General features: G+C 45.7%; 1 protein-coding gene across 9 annotated transcripts; it reads right to left on the bottom strand.

Annotated features, from left to right (window-relative positions):
* Nucleotides 1–73: 73 nt before the first annotated feature.
* Rmnd5b (required for meiotic nuclear division 5 homolog B) lies at nt 74–15,452 on the bottom strand. 9 transcript variants are annotated; one of them, XM_058586540.1, is made up of 12 exons: nt 15,066–15,452; nt 14,781–14,901; nt 8,528–8,597; nt 8,141–8,291; nt 6,427–6,572; nt 6,181–6,321; nt 5,433–5,533; nt 5,057–5,223; nt 3,963–4,179; nt 2,063–2,210; nt 1,813–1,967; nt 74–1,718 (listed from the first exon to the last, which is right to left on the bottom strand). In XM_058586540.1, exons 4-12 carry the CDS (start codon nt 8,277–8,279, stop codon nt 1,655–1,657), a joined length of 1,278 nt encoding a protein of 425 aa, XP_058442523.1. In that variant the 5' UTR covers nt 8,280–8,291; nt 8,528–8,597; nt 14,781–14,901; nt 15,066–15,452; the 3' UTR covers nt 74–1,654. The 9 variants fall into 9 exon arrangements, with proteins under 9 accessions (XP_058442523.1, XP_058442521.1, XP_058442518.1 ...); XM_058586538.1 differs by lacking the exon at nt 8,528–8,597; XM_058586535.1 differs by lacking the exons at nt 8,528–8,597; nt 14,781–14,901 and adding an exon at nt 11,045–11,242.
* Nucleotides 15,453–18,291: the final 2,839 nt, after the last annotated feature.

The following is an 18,291-nucleotide window of genomic DNA, read 5'->3' as shown; positions in this document are numbered from 1 at the left end:
GTAACTCAGGGCCCATGCTTTGGTTTAAGCTAAGAAATGATTTTTTGGTAAGAGAGATTGAACTCAGCAGTGCTTTATCATTGAACCATATCCTGAGCCCCTTTATTGACATAGGGTGTAAGTTGCTGAAGCTGATCTCAAACCTTTGCCTCAGACTCCTGAGTAGTTGAGAAGCTGAGATTGCAAGCATGCACCACAGTGCCCAGCTTGAGAACTGATTTTCCTGTGTACTCCAGAACTTTCAACTCTCATTTTCAGGAGAAGTGTAGGCTTTGAGATGAGGCAGCAGGGCCTGCAGCCACTACATAAATAGACAGTCCCATTCCTCTTTTCTTCCAGGAGCTTTAAAAACCATTGTGGACCCTGGGCACTGTGATGTATACCTGTAATCCCAGCAACTCAGGAGGCTGAGACAAGAGGATCAAAAGTTTAATTCCAGCCTCAGCAACTTAGTGGGGAAAAAAAAGAAACGTGGAAAACTTACTGGGAAAAAACTCAAAAAACAGTAAATTTTTTTTTCCTTATACTAGGGATTAAACCTGGGAACAGTCTACCACTAAGTCACATCCCCAGTCCTTTTTTATTTTTTGAGACAGGGTCTTGCTAAGTTGCTGAGGCTGGCCTAGAACTTGGAATCCTCCTGCCTCAGCCTTCCAAGTCACTGGATTACAGACATGCCCCACAGCACCTGGCTAGTAGATTTAATATAGGAATATGAAGCTAAATACAAACCCAGGCCTTTCTCCTTCTTAACATAATGGCCTTTGCAAACACTGTATACCTGAGGTCCCTCCCTGCCTTATAAACTCCCTCACCACAGGATTTAGTACCCATAGCAACCAGTCTTCAGCCTCCCTGGGGTAATCTGCAAAGAGTTTATGCTTGGGTCAAGAGCTGTTGAAACTCTTAATCTTAAATCCTTTCATCTTAAATCCCCTTACAGTGATTTCTAATAAGATTTTATACACATATATATAAAAGCACCTTGCCCAGGGTTGCACATCTCCCACATTTTCCCCCGAGGCAGACTTTCCAGATGACCTGGCTAACCATGGTTCTGTTAGCAGCCACCAGGCCATGCCAGTATGTATGGTGCAGCGGGCACATAATTGTCAGTGAAGCTCCAGGCTGGCTAGAAGTAAGGAGAAGAGCTGTGAATATATTTGCTCAAAGTTATAAAACAACAGCATTCAGTTCTAACTTGTACTATTTACAACGGGGAATGGATATACAGTTGAGGCTATACAGTGGGAGGAGCTGGCCACAGCTGCATCTAGGCTGAGAGGCAGAGGTGGATACAGCCTTCACATGGCAGTAAAAGCCATGGCTGAGGATGGGGTGGAAGATTGTTGCTGATGTCCAAGACCTTTGCTACTCTGTCAGTTGCTAAGTGGGGCAAATATAAACAGCAAAAGTACAGAGGCCAGCATTTCCCTTTCCTTATAGCCAAGAAGGTAGCTGCCCAGTCTAGCTCTTAACCTCTTTTCTTGGCCTCTGCCAAAAGCTTGGCCAGGCTCCACCCCATGGTAGTGTTCCTTAGCCAGTTCCTCTGAAATGAATTCTAATCCACTAAAGCCACTCATCCATCCGCCCCTAGACAGACTGAGGCTCATGGGAGAAAACCCCTTCCAACAAAGTTCCTTCCAGGCAGCAATCAGAATATGATGTGTTTCCCGTCTGCTGGGTTCTGCTCCATGGGACAATAAGGACATTTCAACCTGCAAAGGGAGAACCAAGACCATCTCAGGGGTGGCCAGCAGAGCAGCCTGGTCAAGATAGAATTAGGCGGCGGGGGGGGGGGGGGGGACTTACTTTCCTCCATTAATGAGCTTGTTTAGTGCGTCTCGGGAAATGACATGGCCACAGATGAGCTTGATGGGAGGGTTGGAATCCGATGTCTGCTGGCGGAGGATGGGGCAAGCAAACACCGAGTGGTACCAGCACTTCATGCCTAGTTCAATCTCAATCTGGAGAGGGTGACAAAGGATTGAGTTCCATTTTCTGTCCTGGCTGTATTTCCTGGTGCCTGCCTTGTGCTAACGCCCCCCCCACCAGGCCTCACCGGCAACTCATCCTTGTGACTCCAGACCCCAGTGCACTGCCTCTGCTCAATCACAGCTTTGATGTTCATCAGCACGGGCAGCGCCACACAGCCAGAGGCAAAGCTGCAGAACAAAGAGCAGGGCTGGAGTAGCTCAGACCACAGAGACCTGGACGACAGACAAAAGGACTGGTGCAGCATGTCTTTGGCAAGGGACTTGAGACAGGATTAAAAAGTAGCGAAAGATAAAATCAGTCCTTGAAAATCCCTCAGTGGCTCATAAAATGCTATATATGTAGACAGGTATGTCTAACTCTAGAGAGTCATTCTAATGTACCCCAAAGTTTGAGAACCTATAAGAAAGACAAAGAGAAGCTCCAGAGCAGATATCTGCTCATCCAAACCAATGAAAAATGGTATGCTGGTCATGGTGGTGCACACCTGTAATCCCACCAACTCGGGAGGCTGAGACAGGAGGATCGAAAGTTGGAAGCCAGCCTGGGCAACTTAGCGAGATCCTGTCTCAAAATAAAAAATAAAAATGGCTGGGGATGAAGCTCAGTGGTAGAGCACCCCTGAGTTCAAAATCCCCAGTAAACACACACTAAAAAAATTCCATGGTGTGACTTGGAGGACAGTGGTCAATTTGGAAGGGCCCCAGCCCATTTACAGGGTCTATCCTACTGTCTTGTATACCAGTAGGATAGTGGCTATAATCTAGGATACTGAAAAATGAGAAAGGGGGATTCAGTTCTCAAAAATCATCGCATGGGTGATAGGGAGCTCACTGGTAGGGAACTTGGATGATGAATTCTAGAAATGCACAGGGTAGTGCTGTACAGCACAGAGCCTGTCAAAAGGCCAGTGGTGTTCTTGCCAGGAAATAATAATAATCCAAATCCATGGTAACAAAGTAGATGAAAGTGGAGTCAGTCTTCCACATTGGGGAACAGTATAAAACTCCATAACCAGTCTAAATAAAATGCAATGTGAAGCTGGGCAGTAGGGTACACACCTGTAATCCCAGCTACTCAGGAGGCTAAGGCAGGAGGATCACAAGCTGGAGTTAGCCTCAGCAACTTAGTGAGACCCTGTCTCAAAATTTAAATCTTAAAAGGACTAGGGATTTATTTAGCTCAGTGGTAAAGCACCCCTGAGTTCAATCCTCAGTGGAAAAAAAAAAAAAATTAAATTAAAATAAAAAGAGCTGGGGCTGGGATTGTGGCTCAGCGGTAGAGAGCTCGCCTAGCACAGGCGGGACCCGGGTTCCATCCTCAGCACCACATAAAAATAAAAAGGCATTGTGTTGTGTCCATCTACACCTAAAAAATAAATATTAATAAATAAATAAAATAAAAAGAGCTGAGTAGAACACCCCTAGGCTGAATCCCCAGTACTGCAAAAAAAGCAATGTGACAGCTGTCCACTGTGGTGGAGTATAGCTCTGGGGTCAGTCCAAGTGTCCTTTATTCTGTGAGGCATGCTAATTCCATGGTGAAATGCCACTTCCTCATCTGTAAAATGAGGACAACAGTACCTCCAATTCCCAGAGTTATTGTGAAGCTGGGATAGAAGGATATTACTGTGACGGAGACTTTTAAGCAACAGCTCTAAATTCACATTACTCCACCACACAAGTCTCCCCTGAGGGAAGTGGCTGTTTGAGAGAAGAGACCAAAAGGTCACAGGGCTGCAAAAAGGCGTGGATTTGTCTTCATTGGGAGGGTCTTGCCATAATCTAGGAGAGATGTGCAGGCAAGGCAGGGCCCTCTATTTTAACTATAAAAACGGGGAATTTCTGCCTCAAAGGATGATTCGGTGAAAACACCAAGAAGCATCCCAGTAGGTGGCAGTGCCTTGGCAAAATCATGTTTCCCTCTAAGCCCTCCCCCTTATGCTGCCCTCCCAGGCTGGGTCATACCTGACACTGAGTGGGGACTCCACAGAGAGCCCCAGCAGGGAACAAGCATCCCGGGTAAAGGTCTCACAGATCTCTGCCCAGTGGCTGCTGTCCAGGAGGTGGCAGTAGGGCGACTTCTCCAAACCCAGCCGCAGGTACACAAGGCTGCCCATCATCACCTGAATCTCTACAAGGCAACCAAGCAGCAGTTCAGAGGATGCAGGGGCTCCAATCCATCCTGGGGGGGAGGGCAGCAGGACTGAGAAGCACAATTCTGTGAGCTCCACTGAACACTGCAGCTCCCTGGCCCCTTGACAGACTGAGCAGGAACTGAAACACCCTCAGGCAAAACTGATTCTAAAACCAGCTGGAAGGGGAAGTCTAGGCTGCTGCCATAAATCAAGAACAGGTGTTGCCAACATGGAATCAGGAGGCAGTCCCTTTCCAATCCTCTTTTCATCCTTCTGTTTGCATCAAAAGCAAGTCTCCACTTAGCACAAAATGTCTCCACTCACCAACTCTAATCTCCCTTTTTAACAAAAGCAGATCCCATGTTTGACACTTTCAGGAGACAGCAGTATCTAACAAAAATTTAAAATCATTGCTTGTGGGCTGGGGATGTACTCAGTGGTAGAGTGCTTGCCTAGCATGTGTGTGGCCCTGGGTTCATCCCTGGTCGAGGAGTATGGGTCATTCAAAGGCAAGACTCAAAGGACAGGCTTGGAAATGCAAATATGAAGGAAGGGGACTCAGGAAGAATATGCCAGAGAAGATGCTCAGGTGAGTCTTATTAAACAGGGCCCTTCTAGGTAGGTAGAAACATATGAGGCAGAGGAAGCAGCATGAGGGCATGGCATGCTCTGGGTATAGGTATGGTACACAGCAGGCACTGGAGACTTGATGTGTCTGAGATGACAGTATAAAGATTTCGCAGATGTGGATGAAGAAGAGCACTGAGTGTGGGAGCTTACCTCAGAGGCAATAAGGGGTCAAAGAGAGTTTTTCAGGTTGGGGAGAGGCATCTGGGTGTCAGAACCCAATGTGGGCACAGGGACTGGCAAACTGACACATCAGCTGGACCCCAGCAGCACCACCCTCAGTGCCTGGGCACATACCCCGCTGGTGGAGTCGAGCAAAAGGCTGAAAGTGCCGGGCATAACTGAGGGCCTCCAGCTGCTTCTCAGGGCCGCCTGCAAGGAGACGGATGAAGTGCAGTCGGTGCAGCTTGAACTCCAGGGAACTGTTGAGCTCCAGCAGGCGCTGCCTATGAGAAACGGCCCATCTGGGAAGAAAGGAGCCATGTTGGTGGGGGCTAAAAAGTGGGCTCTGGCACAGCCAGAATCTGAGAGAAGGGATCCAAAAGAGTGTGAGGCCCTTGAGACAGGGCTGGAAGCATGTCAAGCACATCTGGGTGAAATGAAGACCACAGACAAGTTCTGCCCCTGAGAGGCTATGACAGAGTGCTACTAGCCCACCCATGGTCCTCCTTACTCAAGTGCAGGCCCCAGGTCTTGTTCGTGCAGAGCTTCCAGGATTCGATTCAACTCCAAGAAGGGCTGCTTGAAATCCAAGTCCACATTCAGTGTTGATTCCTGTGGGGGAGAAAGAGAGATCTCACCACTGGAAGACAGAGTTTCCAAAATTCTGTTAGACACATAATAAAACTTGATCTGCCAAAAACAGACTGAAGTGAGGCAGAGTTTGCAAGGCAAGCCATGGTCTCCTGCCAGCCACAAAGGTCCCTCTTATTCCCATTTCATTTCTAAGGAGGTCGAGTGCCACAGGCTGACCTCCCAGAGTGCAGAGTGCAGACCACAAACTATATCCCACCATTGGGGTACTGAGAACAGTCCTCAGGCCTGACACTGATGAGCTTGATGAGAAAATTCCTTTTCAATCCTCCTAATTACATTAAGGCAAAGACTCCTTTTCTTCCATTGCCAATGTGTCTTTAATGCCTAACAAGTGCTACTTTATCATTTCACTAATCCCCTTTTTAATAAGGGGATATCAGGCTTCAACTTAGCAACCTGGCTACTGTAGAAATCAGTAACTTTGCTTTTCATCATATATCTTTTTAGAGCAACCCTCTATTTTATGGAAGGGAAATGATTTCTAAAATACATGTATTTAAACAATGGCAGGGATTTAATAGGAAGAAAATGATCAGATAAAAAGCAGAATGAGTAGGTACCCTCAGCACCTTCCCAGACAACCTGATTCCTGGCACAGTCATTACCTGGCACAGCTCCTCAGCAACACTGAGCATGCCCTGCTGGTACAAGTGCTCCACAATGGCCAGCTGCAGAATCTGCTGTTGCTTCTCCCGTGAGTCCCATACGGCGTCGGAGACCACACCACATATCTCAGAGTCAAAGTTCTGACAAGGAGAGATAGGGCCCAATAACTTCAGTGCCCACAATTGCTCTCCTGCCAAGCTCCAGGATATTCCCACCCCTAGTCCTCGGGCTGCCCACATGCTCACCCTGTCAATGGCTTTGCCCACTCGGGACACGCTGCTGTGAATGTCCTTATGGTCTGAAGCCAGTTTCTGGACAATGTCTTTGATCTTCCGGCAGCACTGGGACATCACCAGGGAGAGGGTAGCTGAGAGAGGGGTCCCTTGGAGTGCTTCAGAGAAACAGTGGAGCAAGTCAGGACACAGAGGATCCATTTCTGCTTCCTCTATTCTAAATGCTGGCCTGGTAATAAAGTGCTTGCCTAGCATGCATGAGGCCCTGGATTTGCTCCCCAGCACCACCAAAAAAAAAAAAAAGTAGCTGAGGAAGTAGTTCATTGCTAAATGCCGGCCTGGCAGCCTGAACTCCACAGTGAAATATCTAGCTTCTATTTCAGGTCCTGCCACTTTTTAACTTGGAACTGGTCAAGTGGGAGAAGCCAATTTATCCCTTATGCTTTCATTCCTTCATCTATAAAAACTGTAGATTGCTATAAAATGAAGACAATTTGGCACTTACTGTGAGTTGACTATTTTAGCTCATGTACTGCATTCATACACAGAATTATGTTTGTCAAGTGAAACACTGACCCACTCTATACCAGTAATTCCACTTCCAAGAGAAATAAAAGTGATGGCCACCCAAAATCTTATATGTGAATAAGAAATAACCCAAATGTTTATCAACTAATGGATAAATAAAATGTGGCCTATCCATACAATCAATATTATTTAGCCATAAAAAGGAATAAAGCTAGGCATGGTGGTAGTCCCTGCTACTTGGGAGGTGGGAGGATCACGGGAGTCTACAAGTTTGAGACCAGCCTGAGCAACACAGCAAGATCCTGTATCAAAAAGAAATGAAGTCCTGGTACATGCTACAACATGGAAGAATCTTGAAAACATTATGCTATTGAAAGAAGTCAGAAACAAAAGGCCACATATTGTATGAATCTATATATATGAAGTGTCCAGAATAGGTAGATCTATACAGACAAAGTAGATAAGCAATTGCCAGGGTGTTAGTGGGAGGAATGGACAGACTATTAATGGGTTGGGTATCTTTTGGGGGTGATGACAATGTTCTAAAATTAGATAGTAGTAATGATTGTTCAACTTTGTAAATATTCTAAAAAACCACTGAATTGTATACTCGAAAAGAGTGAGCTTAATGATATATGAATTGTAGCTCAAAAGAGAGATAGGTTGGGGATGTAGTTCAGTGGTAAAGTGCTTGCCTAACATGCATGAGGTCCTGGGTTTGATCACTAGCACCATCAAAAAAAGAATAAAGAGCCGGGCGCGATGGCACATGCCTGTAATCCCAGTGGCACGGGAGGCTGAAATAGGAGGATCTCAAGTTCAAAGCCAGCCTCAACCTCAGTGAGGCACTAAACAACTCAGTGAGACCCTGTCTCTAAATAAAATATGCAAAAGAGCTGGGGGTGTGGATCAGTGGTTGAGCACCCCTGAGTTCAATCCCTGGTACCCAAATTAAAAAAAGAAAGAAAGAAGGGGACCAAAAAAAATAAACACAACAGAATAATTTCAGATAAATTAATAATTTTGGTTGGTCTTTTTGAAAGAGCTCAGAGAATGCCATCACACCCATTTGAAGAGGCCTAGAGGTATATGTATCAATGTCCTAATCATCCTTCCCGGACCACGTCACCAAGTAGCCCTAGATCTCCTCCATCCACAGGAAGTCTGGTATGGGGATCTCTCAGGGGTGGACACCCACCTGCATTGGCCAGCTCAGCCCGCAGCTGGCCCACATAGTGTAGCAGCTCCTCCAGGCTCTGCTCACAGTGCTGCCCATAGGTCAGGAACTTCTGCAGGACTTTGTCCAGCTCTCTCTCCACACATGCACATTGCTCCATGACAGCCTCTGCCTGAGGAATGTCAACTGGGTCAAGCCCAAAATGGACCAGGGTGACACAGTAGGGGAGCTCCCAGACCATTTATTCAGATCCCTCTCACCATTCCCATATCATATATCAATATTCAGAAATCCCCTGCATTGCTAGGTATGGTGGCACATGCTTTGTTATAAAACATGAACCAAAAACAAAGTATTAAAAAAAACAAACAAGGGCTGGGGATGTGGCTCAAGTGGTAGTGCGCTCGCCTGGCATGCGTGCGGCCCGGGTTCGATCCTCAGCACCACATACAAACAAAGATGTTGTGTCCGCCGAGAACTAAAAATAAAAAATAAAAAAAAAAAACCTTGATCCTGTCCTTATATAAGTCTGGTGTCCTCCCACAGGTACCTGGGTGGATGGATGGGAAGCTGTGGACCAGATCTGTTTTGTTAAGCAGGGGATTCCTTTTTTTTTTTTTTTGGTACTAGGGATTATACCAGGAGCACTTTACTACTAAGCTATATCCCAGTCCTTTATTATTTTTTATTTTGAGAGAGAGTCTCACTAAGTTGCTCAGGGCCCCACTAAGTTGCTGAGGCTCGCCTTGAACTTGTGATCCTCCTGCCTCACTATTCTGAGTCACAGATATTACAGGTGTGTACCACCATACCCAGTTTGTTCAGTTTTTAGTTTGGTTTGACTTTTTTGATACTAGGGTTCATAACCACTGAACTACATCCCAGATCCTTTTATTTTTATTTTGAGACAGAGTCTCACTAAGGTTCTGAGCGTCTCCCTAAACTGGTGAGTTTGGCCTGGAACTTGTGCTCTTCCTGCCTCAGCCTCCTGAGTAACTGGGATTGCAGGGAATGCACCGCCACATCCAGCTCATTTCCCTTTTAAATCAGGACACAGAGCAGGCCTCACACAATCCTTAGCAGGTTATACAGTCTAACTAGAAACCCATACACTGCACAGGGTCATATCTCATGTATTTCTTATATTCCTTATGGCCACCTCTTACAGTTTGTGAAATTGGTTATCCATATACTACAGTGATACAAACCTTCAAGGCAATCCTTGAATGGATAATATTTGGAAATATAGCTTAGAGAATAACTGCCAACCATGTTGGTCTGATGGGCCTGGCCTTTCCCTCTAGTGTCAGCCAACCCCCACTGCTAGCTCATGGATAGGCACCTTGTGCCCAACCAACCAGAACCCTAATTCTCACAGCCCGACGCCCTGATACATGTTGCTTCCCCCTGGTCTGCTCTCTGGCCCATCTTTCTCCAGTTTGTCAGATGTCACAGGAAGCTAGCCCTCTTCTTAAACCCTTCTCACCCTAGGTCACTGCTCCCCACCATTTTAGAGCAGGCTTTGACACTGAACACACAATCTTCAAAATGTTGGTGACAGAATTAATTTCCCTCCTCATATATCTACAGGATTTGAAATGAGGGGACTGTTTACACATCCCTCTAAAATGGTCAAATCTAGCCAGTTGTCATTCTCTTAAGGAGTACAGGTGCACACCTATAATCCCAGCAACTCGGGAGGTAAGGCAGGAGGATGGCAAGTTCAAGGCCAGCTTGGGCAACTTAGTGAGACCCCCATCTCAAAATAAAAAATAAAGAGGACTGGGGGTGGGCTGGGGATGTGGCTCAAGCGGTAGCGCGCTTGCCTGGCATGCGTGCGGCCCGGGTTCGATCCGCAGCACCGCATACAAACAGGGATGTTGTGTCCACCGAAAACTAGAAAATAAATATAAAAAATTCTCTCTCTCTCTTAAAAAAAAAAAAAAAAAAAAAAAAAAAGGACTAGGGGTATATTTCAGTGGTGGAGTCCCCCTGGGTTCAACCACCAGTACCCACCCCACCACACACACACCAAAAAGAGGTACAGAGTAACATCATAAAGAAAATCCTATGTCCAAGATGAACATCAGAATCTTCCCACTTTCACCAGACTCTTCCCCATTTCCAGCAAAACCACTAGTCCTGGCCTCATCACCTCAGTCCCATTCTATAACCCTATCTCCCTAGACACAGGGAACAAGTAAAAAGGAAATGGCACCTGGGGCCTTGGGATATGTTTAACCTTCTCTCCTTATAGCTGATGCTATCAAACACACTAAAATTTGTAACCATGGTGTCCAGAAGAAATGCCACCCTACCCCAAAGAAATACACTATAACTGGATATGTGCCAGTGTGGGCAAAAGGTAACATAGACTCCCATCTAAAATTATATGAAAATTTTATTGCTATTATTAATAGCTAACATTTCATAAGAGCTTATTATGTACCAGGCATTGCTCTAATGACTTCACATGCATTAACTCATTCATTTAATTCTCACAAAAACACCATGAGGTATGTACAGTTATTAGACCCACTTTGCAGATGAGAAAATGAGACACAGAAAGATTAAATAAGTTGCCCAAGGTCACACCATCTGGGAAGCGGAGGAGTGGGAAATGAAGCCGGGCAGTCTGGCTCTAGGCTCCAGAGCCCGTCCCTGAAGTACTTCATATTACAAGTATGGCCAGAACCAGCTTAACAGGTCACTATTTTACTAGGAAAGGAAAGCAGCAAATACTTGTGGTTGGAATCAATGTACAGTAACCATTAATGATAACAAGAGACAGGAAGTTAACCACAGAGCCTGTGAGAACCATCTGCTGGGGAAGATGGCAAGACAAAAGAACGTTTGCCAAGTGTCTGGGAACCAGAGTCACAATTTACCAAAAATAAACATGTCTCAAAAAGGTCAGGACCTTACCAAGGTCAAAAGGTCTGGTCCTGTTGGATATCGAGTGACATGAGGACCATGAAAACCCAAAGCAGCATCTTGAGACTTCATTAAAAAGTTGAGGAAGGAGTCAGGGATGGTGGCACAATTTATAATCCCAAGGATTCACGAGGCTGATGCAGGAGGATCACCAGCGACATCAGTCTTGAAAACTTAGTAAGACCCTGTCTTAAAATAAAAAACAAGGCCAAGGCAGGAGGATCACAAGTTCAAGCCAGCCTCAGCAACTTAGCAAGACTCTTATCTCAAAATAAAATAAAAAAGGACTGGGGATGTGGCTCAGTGGCTAGGCACCCCCGGGTTCAAGCCCCATTCGTGGGGAAGGAGTGTTGAGGAAGGAGATGGGCATAGGCTTTTCATCCCAGCATTGTTTGTTGTAGCAAAGACTGGGAGAAAAATCTAGGGGCCTCATCACTAGAAGATTCAGTAAGTAAGTAAAAAAGTGGGGGTGTACATATGGAAATCTGTGTGGCACTTAGAAACTGTATTCTAGATATATCCACAGCCACATCAGGAAGATCCCAAAGCATGATCATGAGGTACAGGCAATAAAATGAAGTCCAGGTGTTTTAAATAAAAACTTAAAACATATGCATACAACTAAGGCAAATAAAAGATATACACCAAATAAAAGGATAAACAGTGTCCGGTGGTATCTGTAGGGGATTGGATTTCCCTAGGATACTATGGGTGCTCAAGTTCCTAATACAAAATGGCATAATTGGGCTGGAGTCGTGGCTCACTGGTAGAGCACTTGCCTAGCATGTGTGAGGCACTGGGTTCAAAATAAATAAATAAAATAAAGGTACTGTGTCCACCTACAACTAAAAAAAAAAAAATTTTTTTTTAAACGGCACAGGAGGGGCTGGGGTTGTGGCTCAGCAGTAGAGCACTTGCCTTGCACATGCAGGACCCTGGGTTCGCTCCTCAGCACCACATAAAAATAAACAAATAAAATAAAGGTATTGTGTCCAACTACAACTAAAAAATAAATATTTTTTAAAAAATGGCATAGGGGCTGGAGTTGTAGCTCAGCAGTAGAGCTCTTGCCTCGTATGTGTGAGGCACTGCATTTGATTCCCAGCATCACATATAGATAATAAAAGTCCATCGACGACTAAAAAATAAAGAAATAATGATGTAATATTTGACATTACCTACACATTCTCCCCTATGCCCTGAGCATGCTAAACACATACTCTACCACCGAGTTACATCCCCAGCAGCCCCTTTCCTATACTTTAAATCATCTCTAGACTACTTATAATACCTAATACAATGTAAATGCTATATAAATAATTATTATACTGTAGGAAATAATGGCAAGAAAAAATAGACTATACATCTTCAGTGCAGACACAACTTTTTTTCTGCATATTTCTGATCTGTGATCTCTTGAATCCACAGATGAGAACCCATGAATGTGGAGGGCTGACTATACACCAAACACATCAGAGTGGTTTCCTATAGTGGGGAGAAAGGGAGGGATGGAGATAATAAGGGGATACATACATAAATGCAAACAAGAAAAAGGCCCTTCCAGGTGTGGTGGAGCATGACTGTAATCCCAGCAACTTTAGAGGCTGAAGCAGGCCAGTCTGGGCAATTTAGTGAGTTGGGTTTTTTTTGTTTTGTTTTGTTTTTAAGAAAAGGCTAGGAATGCAGCTTAGCAGCATAACACTTGCCTAGCATGTGCAAGGCCCTGGGTTCAATCCCCTATACAAGAAGAGAAAAAAAGGAAAGGGACCTGCATGGACCAATTAAATATACTGTGAACTGAAATGTGTTATTAACTCAATAAAAAAAAAAATTTTTGAAAAGAGGCTCTGGAGTGTTCCTCAGTATTAGAGTACTTGCTAGCATGTGCAAGGCCCTGGGTTGGATCCCCTGCACAGTAATCAATCAATCAATCAATCAAATTCAATTCAATTAAAAATAAAAGAGTCAGGAAACCAGGACTCCCTACAGGTATTCAATCCAAAGAGCCCAAGAGGCTAATTCAGTCCATTTGGAACAAACCATGCTGCTTAAATCAATCCATCATCTTCACCAAACACAAGAATGTTTGTATTTGTCTTTGACAAACTGCATGATTAATATAAATGCCAATGCCTGGAATTTCACATCCACTGATCCTAAGCCTCCCTCCCCAAGACCTCAGTGTACAGAAATTATCCACCAGGGTGATCGTTCCAAAACACACATCTGATCCTGTCACCCCTTTGCTCAATACTGCTATGGCTTGATACACAAGCCCTTTGCAATTATGTATTCACTTCCTTTGCACAAGCTGTTCCTATTCTAGAGAATCTTATGTATTTCTTTTTTGCATGGAGAATATGAGCTAATTATCAGCTCCCCATGAAACCCTCAATGACCTCTCCCTACCTCCTTTTCTACTTCCCAAGCCTGTCCAGGGGCATCTGCACCACACACATCTGAGTCTCTACTGTGACACAGTAACTATCTGTTCATTCATCTATCTCCCTGCACTGGACTATGAGCTCTCAAAGACTAACATTAGTCCCATCTTCTCCCTTCCTTCAGTGCCCAGTCCATGGCCTGGTTCATGAATGAGTGCTCAGTAAGTACTTGCTGATTAAATGGTGCATCTGCCAGACATGGTAGCTCTTACCTATAATCCCAGAGACTCAGAAGGCTGAGGCAGAGGATCACAAGTTCAAGGCTAGCCTCAGCAATTTAATGAGGCCCTGAGCAAATGGGCTCAGTGGCGAAGTATCCCTGGATTCAATCCCCAGTACCAAAATAATTAATTAAAATAAATAGTGCATCCATTCCCTAATCTTTGACCTAGAGAGCTTGAGCTCAAACCTGTAGGTATGAACAGAAAGACACATGAGGGAAGTATTAAATCTTCACTTAGGCAGGCATGGGAGTTTTGCCCCTAGTTTTAAGCATCCCAAAACAAGAGGGCTCCTGGGGAGGGAAGAAGGGAAATTTGTGCCAATCACAGACTAGTCCCTTTTGCCTTTTATCTCCATTGCCTCCATTGACCTAATTATTGTACTTTTACAGTCGTCATCCTTATATCTTTTCTACCTTACATAACATTCCTCTGCTCAAAACCAATAGATTTTTCCACCATACATGGAATAAAATCCTCTCCCTCTATTTGGCCTACAAGATTCTACATGAACAGTCCCACACCCCACCCAACTACCTTTCCAACTTCATCACCCCACTACTCTTCCCCTCACATGCTTCATTCTAGCCACATTAGCCTTCTTTCTGTTTTTTTTTTTTTTTTTTCCCACTACATCCAATTTATTTCTGCCTCAGGGCCTTTGTACTGGTTCTTCCCTCAGCCTGGATTACTTTCCCATCTCTTCCCACGGCCGGCTCTTTTTTATTCAGATCTCAACACAAATGCTATCTTTTTTGAAAGGCTTTCCTAGACCACAGTATATAATGCTGACCCCTCTGCCTCAACCTCACACCAGTCACCCTATTATATGGCCCTGTTCCTTTTCTTCATTGCACATAGCTATCTGAAGTTTCAAATCTCTTTTCTCACTGACCAAAACTGGAAGGAGGAAAAAGCCCACCATTTTGCTGAGCAGCAAGACCCTACTGAGATTACATCTGCATTAATGAGCAAATGACTGGCAAACTCCCACTTATCCTTCAAAAGACCCGGTTCAAATGCCCTGCCCTGCCGGGGACCCCTCCTCCCGCAGCTGTTTACCTCCGACCCAGGGGGGTCGCACTAGGATGGGACCCAGCGACTCCACCCCTTGAGGAAGCTCTACGAGGATGGGGAGTCCTATGATTCTGTGGGACTCCAGCTCCCGGGCCGGGGCCAAAGACTGCAAAGAGAACAAGCCCAAGGATGAATTGGCCTCCCTGGCCCTGAGCCTGGGAAGCCGATCGCGCTGCGCTAGCCCCGCCGCCGCACCCCTCGCCGCCCCCAACGCCTCCGCCAGCGGCCCTGGGCCCTCACCTCCGGGCCCAGAAGCCCCAGGGCACTCACCTAGTCCTGCAGCCGGGGCCCGGCTTCCGGCGCCGCTGTCATGGGAACCGGAAGTCGCGACGGTTGCACCTAGTGTCTGGACTCTCCCATGCGCGGTTTTGCAGGGGGTGGGGGATGGCCGGCTAACTCGCCTGCGGCAGGTCTTCTTGCCGAAAGTGGATGCGCCCACAGGAGCCGACGGCCAGTCGCAGACCCTGTGTCGCGCCCTGGCAACCCGCTCCCAGACTCCCAGTTCCTCGGACAAGGCCCCAACCTCCCAGATAGCGGGAAGGAATCAGACCGAACCACTCGCTCGCCCGCGGGGGTGTGCGGGGCTGGCGGCCCACAGGGTAGAGGTGCACCTTGGTTCCTGCGCTGCGGGATCCGGCTCAGAAGCCCCAAACCACGCAAAAAAAAATGCCTGCCTCCTTTCTGTCACCTGTAATTCAAAGTAAATAGAGCGCTGGGGGTGTGGCATGGGCAAGGCCTGCAGTTCCGCCCCCAGAACCACAAGTAGTAGTAGTACTAGTAATAATAATAATAATAATTACAATAATAATAATAAAATATCTCTAAACAGCACTATGTATGTAAGGGTGATCCAGCAGGCAGGCTTTTTTCGTAGTGTTTTATTTTTTGTTTTTTTTTGTTTTTTTTTTTGTGTGTGTGTGTGATAACAAGTAATGTTTAGAAGAAAAGTCCTTGCTGGTTTGTTGTTTTGTTGTTGTTTTGTTTTGGTAGTGGAATCTGAACCCAGGGGCACCCTACCACAGAGCTACATCCCGCTTAGCTTAGGCCTAAATTGCTGAGATTGGCTAGGAACTAGCAATCCTCCTGCCTCAACCTCCTGAGTTGCTGGGATTACAGACAGGCACTACCATACCAGGCTTCTATTTTTTATTTTGAGGGAAGGTCTTCTGAGTAATCCAGGCTGGCCTCTGACTTTCCATCCTCCTTTTTCAGCCTTCTGAGTAACTGCTGTACTCCTAGACACTAAACCCATACTTAATCTGCCCACAGGATAATCAATTTGAGAATGGAATTATGCGGACAGGAAAGATGGCACAGCATGTGCCCTCCTGCCCTCCATGGGTTGCCCTTCTTACAGTAAGGGTGACACATCTGTCCTAAGCAGGAAGGGTGTATCTGAAAGGAAAAAGAAGATGGTGACTCCAAACCCAGGTCAGAACTGAATTTACCAGGCCCTCTTCTTCTGAAGGGAAGGGCTAGAGAACTCCCACCCTCTCCTCAGACCTCAAAGACTTAAACAAAAAATAGCCCCACAATAAAGTTTCAATCTCCGTTTTCCTGGGTCTCTGTTTCCCTGATTTACTGCTCCCTTTTATGGTTGATTTCACTCCAGGTCATTCGGGCTGCAACCCTTCACACCTCCTCTTCTTCCCTGCCCCCACCCCTTGCACAATCTTGTTTTGTTTTCTTAATAAAGCACATCACTTGCACAATCTGGCTTTGTTTTCTTTACAACCTTCACTTGAAATTATGTTTACTTGTTGATCTATCTTCTGGCCCTTAACCCTGCCTCCCCTACATTTTAAGATTAAAAGCTCCATTGGGACCTGGACTTTGTGTTCATCATTGCTAGAAACCAGTAGGTGCATAAAGATGCTGGGAGGAAGCGGATATTCTCATACGAAAGAAGAAACCCTGGCTCAAAAACCTTCGGAAGCACAGCAGGTGAGGAGCCAGTCAGTTCAGAGAGGGACCCTATGCCCGCGGGGGCGTCAGATGGAGCATCTTGGAGGTGCCTGGCGGTGCACTCACTCGGATCCTGGGTGGTCCTGGCCCCACACGCGGAAGCGGCGGGGGCGAAGAGTTGAATGAACCGTGCTTGGGGCCAAGGAGGCCAGGCGGCCTCTAAGCTGAGCAGGAGCCGACAGGACCTCACAGGCTTTGGAGACCGCCCCTGGGCTTTCCTACTTCTTCTCTGGAGCCCTGGCCGCCTTCCCTACAGAGCGGGGTGTGGGCAAAGTTGGGAAGAACCTTGAAAACACCGCTCACATCAGGCTGTTTAACCTTTGCTGTCTTGTCTTCCCCAATATGTGATTTTCCTTGTGTTCAGACTTGTTAATTTCACTGTGCACCAACTTTTACTGCAAAGTTGATTTTATCATTCTTTTCTCATTGGGGTTGTATATATTTGGTTTTTGTTGAGGGGATGGGGTTGCTTCCAAACAAGTTGCTTCACTAGCTCCTCTCCATTAATTCAGCAATAGTTTGTTGAGCTTTCTGCCAATTTCCTAGGATTTGATTTTTAAAATTTAACTCATAAAATAATAACCCAATGTCCATTTTATCTCAAAAGGGATGCTGCGAAGTATGATACCCACACACAATTTTGTAGTTAACCCAGGGCTCCCTATTAAATATTCCTTCCTTACTTTCTCCTTTGCAATCTCTTTATCATATTTTTTTCTACAAAATGGAATCTATTTCTGGTTCCTCGTCCTATTTATTTTTATACCAATATCCTATTGTTTTTCTTGCTACTTTGTTCTGATACCATATATTAGATAGGTGGGCTTAAGCATCTCTCACAAAAAGAAAAAAAAAAAAGTTATTGACAAAGCAGTTCAGTAGTTACCAGGGGCTGGAGGTAGGGGAGAAATTGACCACAAAGGAGCAGAAAAGAGAATTTTGAGGGGTGATGTAATAATTCTATGTCTTGATTATATGGTTGTTTATACAACTCTGCATTTGTCAAAACTCTCCAAACTGTACCCTAAAAAGGAAGAATTTTCCTGTGTGCAAATTATACCTTAGTAGGTTGGGGGTGTAACTCAGTGGCAAAGTACTTGCCTAGCATGTGTGAGGCCCTGGGTTCATTCCCCACCACAGGAGGGGGAGTATAGAGGGGTGTAGAACATGCACACTTGGAAATGCAGTTTTCTTTGCACTTAGTCCTAGAAGGCAGAGATAAAAAAAGACGGGATCTCCTATGGCTGGTGGAGGTTGGGCAGTGGTGGGCGATGCAGCCACTGCCTTTGGCTCCACTATGAAATCCAGGAATAACCAAGCCCAACCAAGGGGAGCCATAGCTGCCTTTCTGGCCTCCCCAGCCAGACTCAAGACCCACCTAAGTCCTCACCTCTTCCTTCTACCCTCCAGGTGGCTCCAAAACAGTGCCTTGTCTTCTCTCCCTGATCTGTCCCTCCTTGCAAGTCCTAAATTCAAGCGAGAACCACCTACCTAGTTTGCAGGACACAGAGCAAAATGAAAATGTGAGGCC

The sequence above is a fragment of the Marmota monax genome, unplaced genomic scaffold, assembly GCF_021218885.2.
Source record: "Marmota monax isolate L192 unplaced genomic scaffold, Marmota_monax_Labrador192_F-V1.1 WCK01_AAM20220418_F8-fsc00199, whole genome shotgun sequence".
NCBI classification, from domain to species: domain Eukaryota; kingdom Metazoa; phylum Chordata; class Mammalia; order Rodentia; family Sciuridae; genus Marmota; species Marmota monax.
The sequence above is the reverse complement of the archived record's forward strand: the minus strand, read 5'-3'. Positions and strand labels throughout refer to the sequence as shown.

Excerpts from the sequence above, each read along its gene's own strand:
- Rmnd5b (XM_058586535.1), bottom strand. The coding sequence starts at position 11,125 with ATGAAGTCTCAAGATGCTGCTTTGGGTTTTCATGGTCCTCATGTCACT. Across the intron at positions 8,292-11,044 it reads GACCAGACCTTTTGACCTTG|GCAGAGGCTGTCATGGAGCA; the intron begins GTAAGGTCCTGA and ends GACATTCCTCAG. Across the intron at positions 5,534-6,180 it reads TTGCTGAGGAGCTGTGCCAG|GAATCAACACTGAATGTGGA; the intron begins GTAATGACTGTG and ends TCTCCCCCACAG.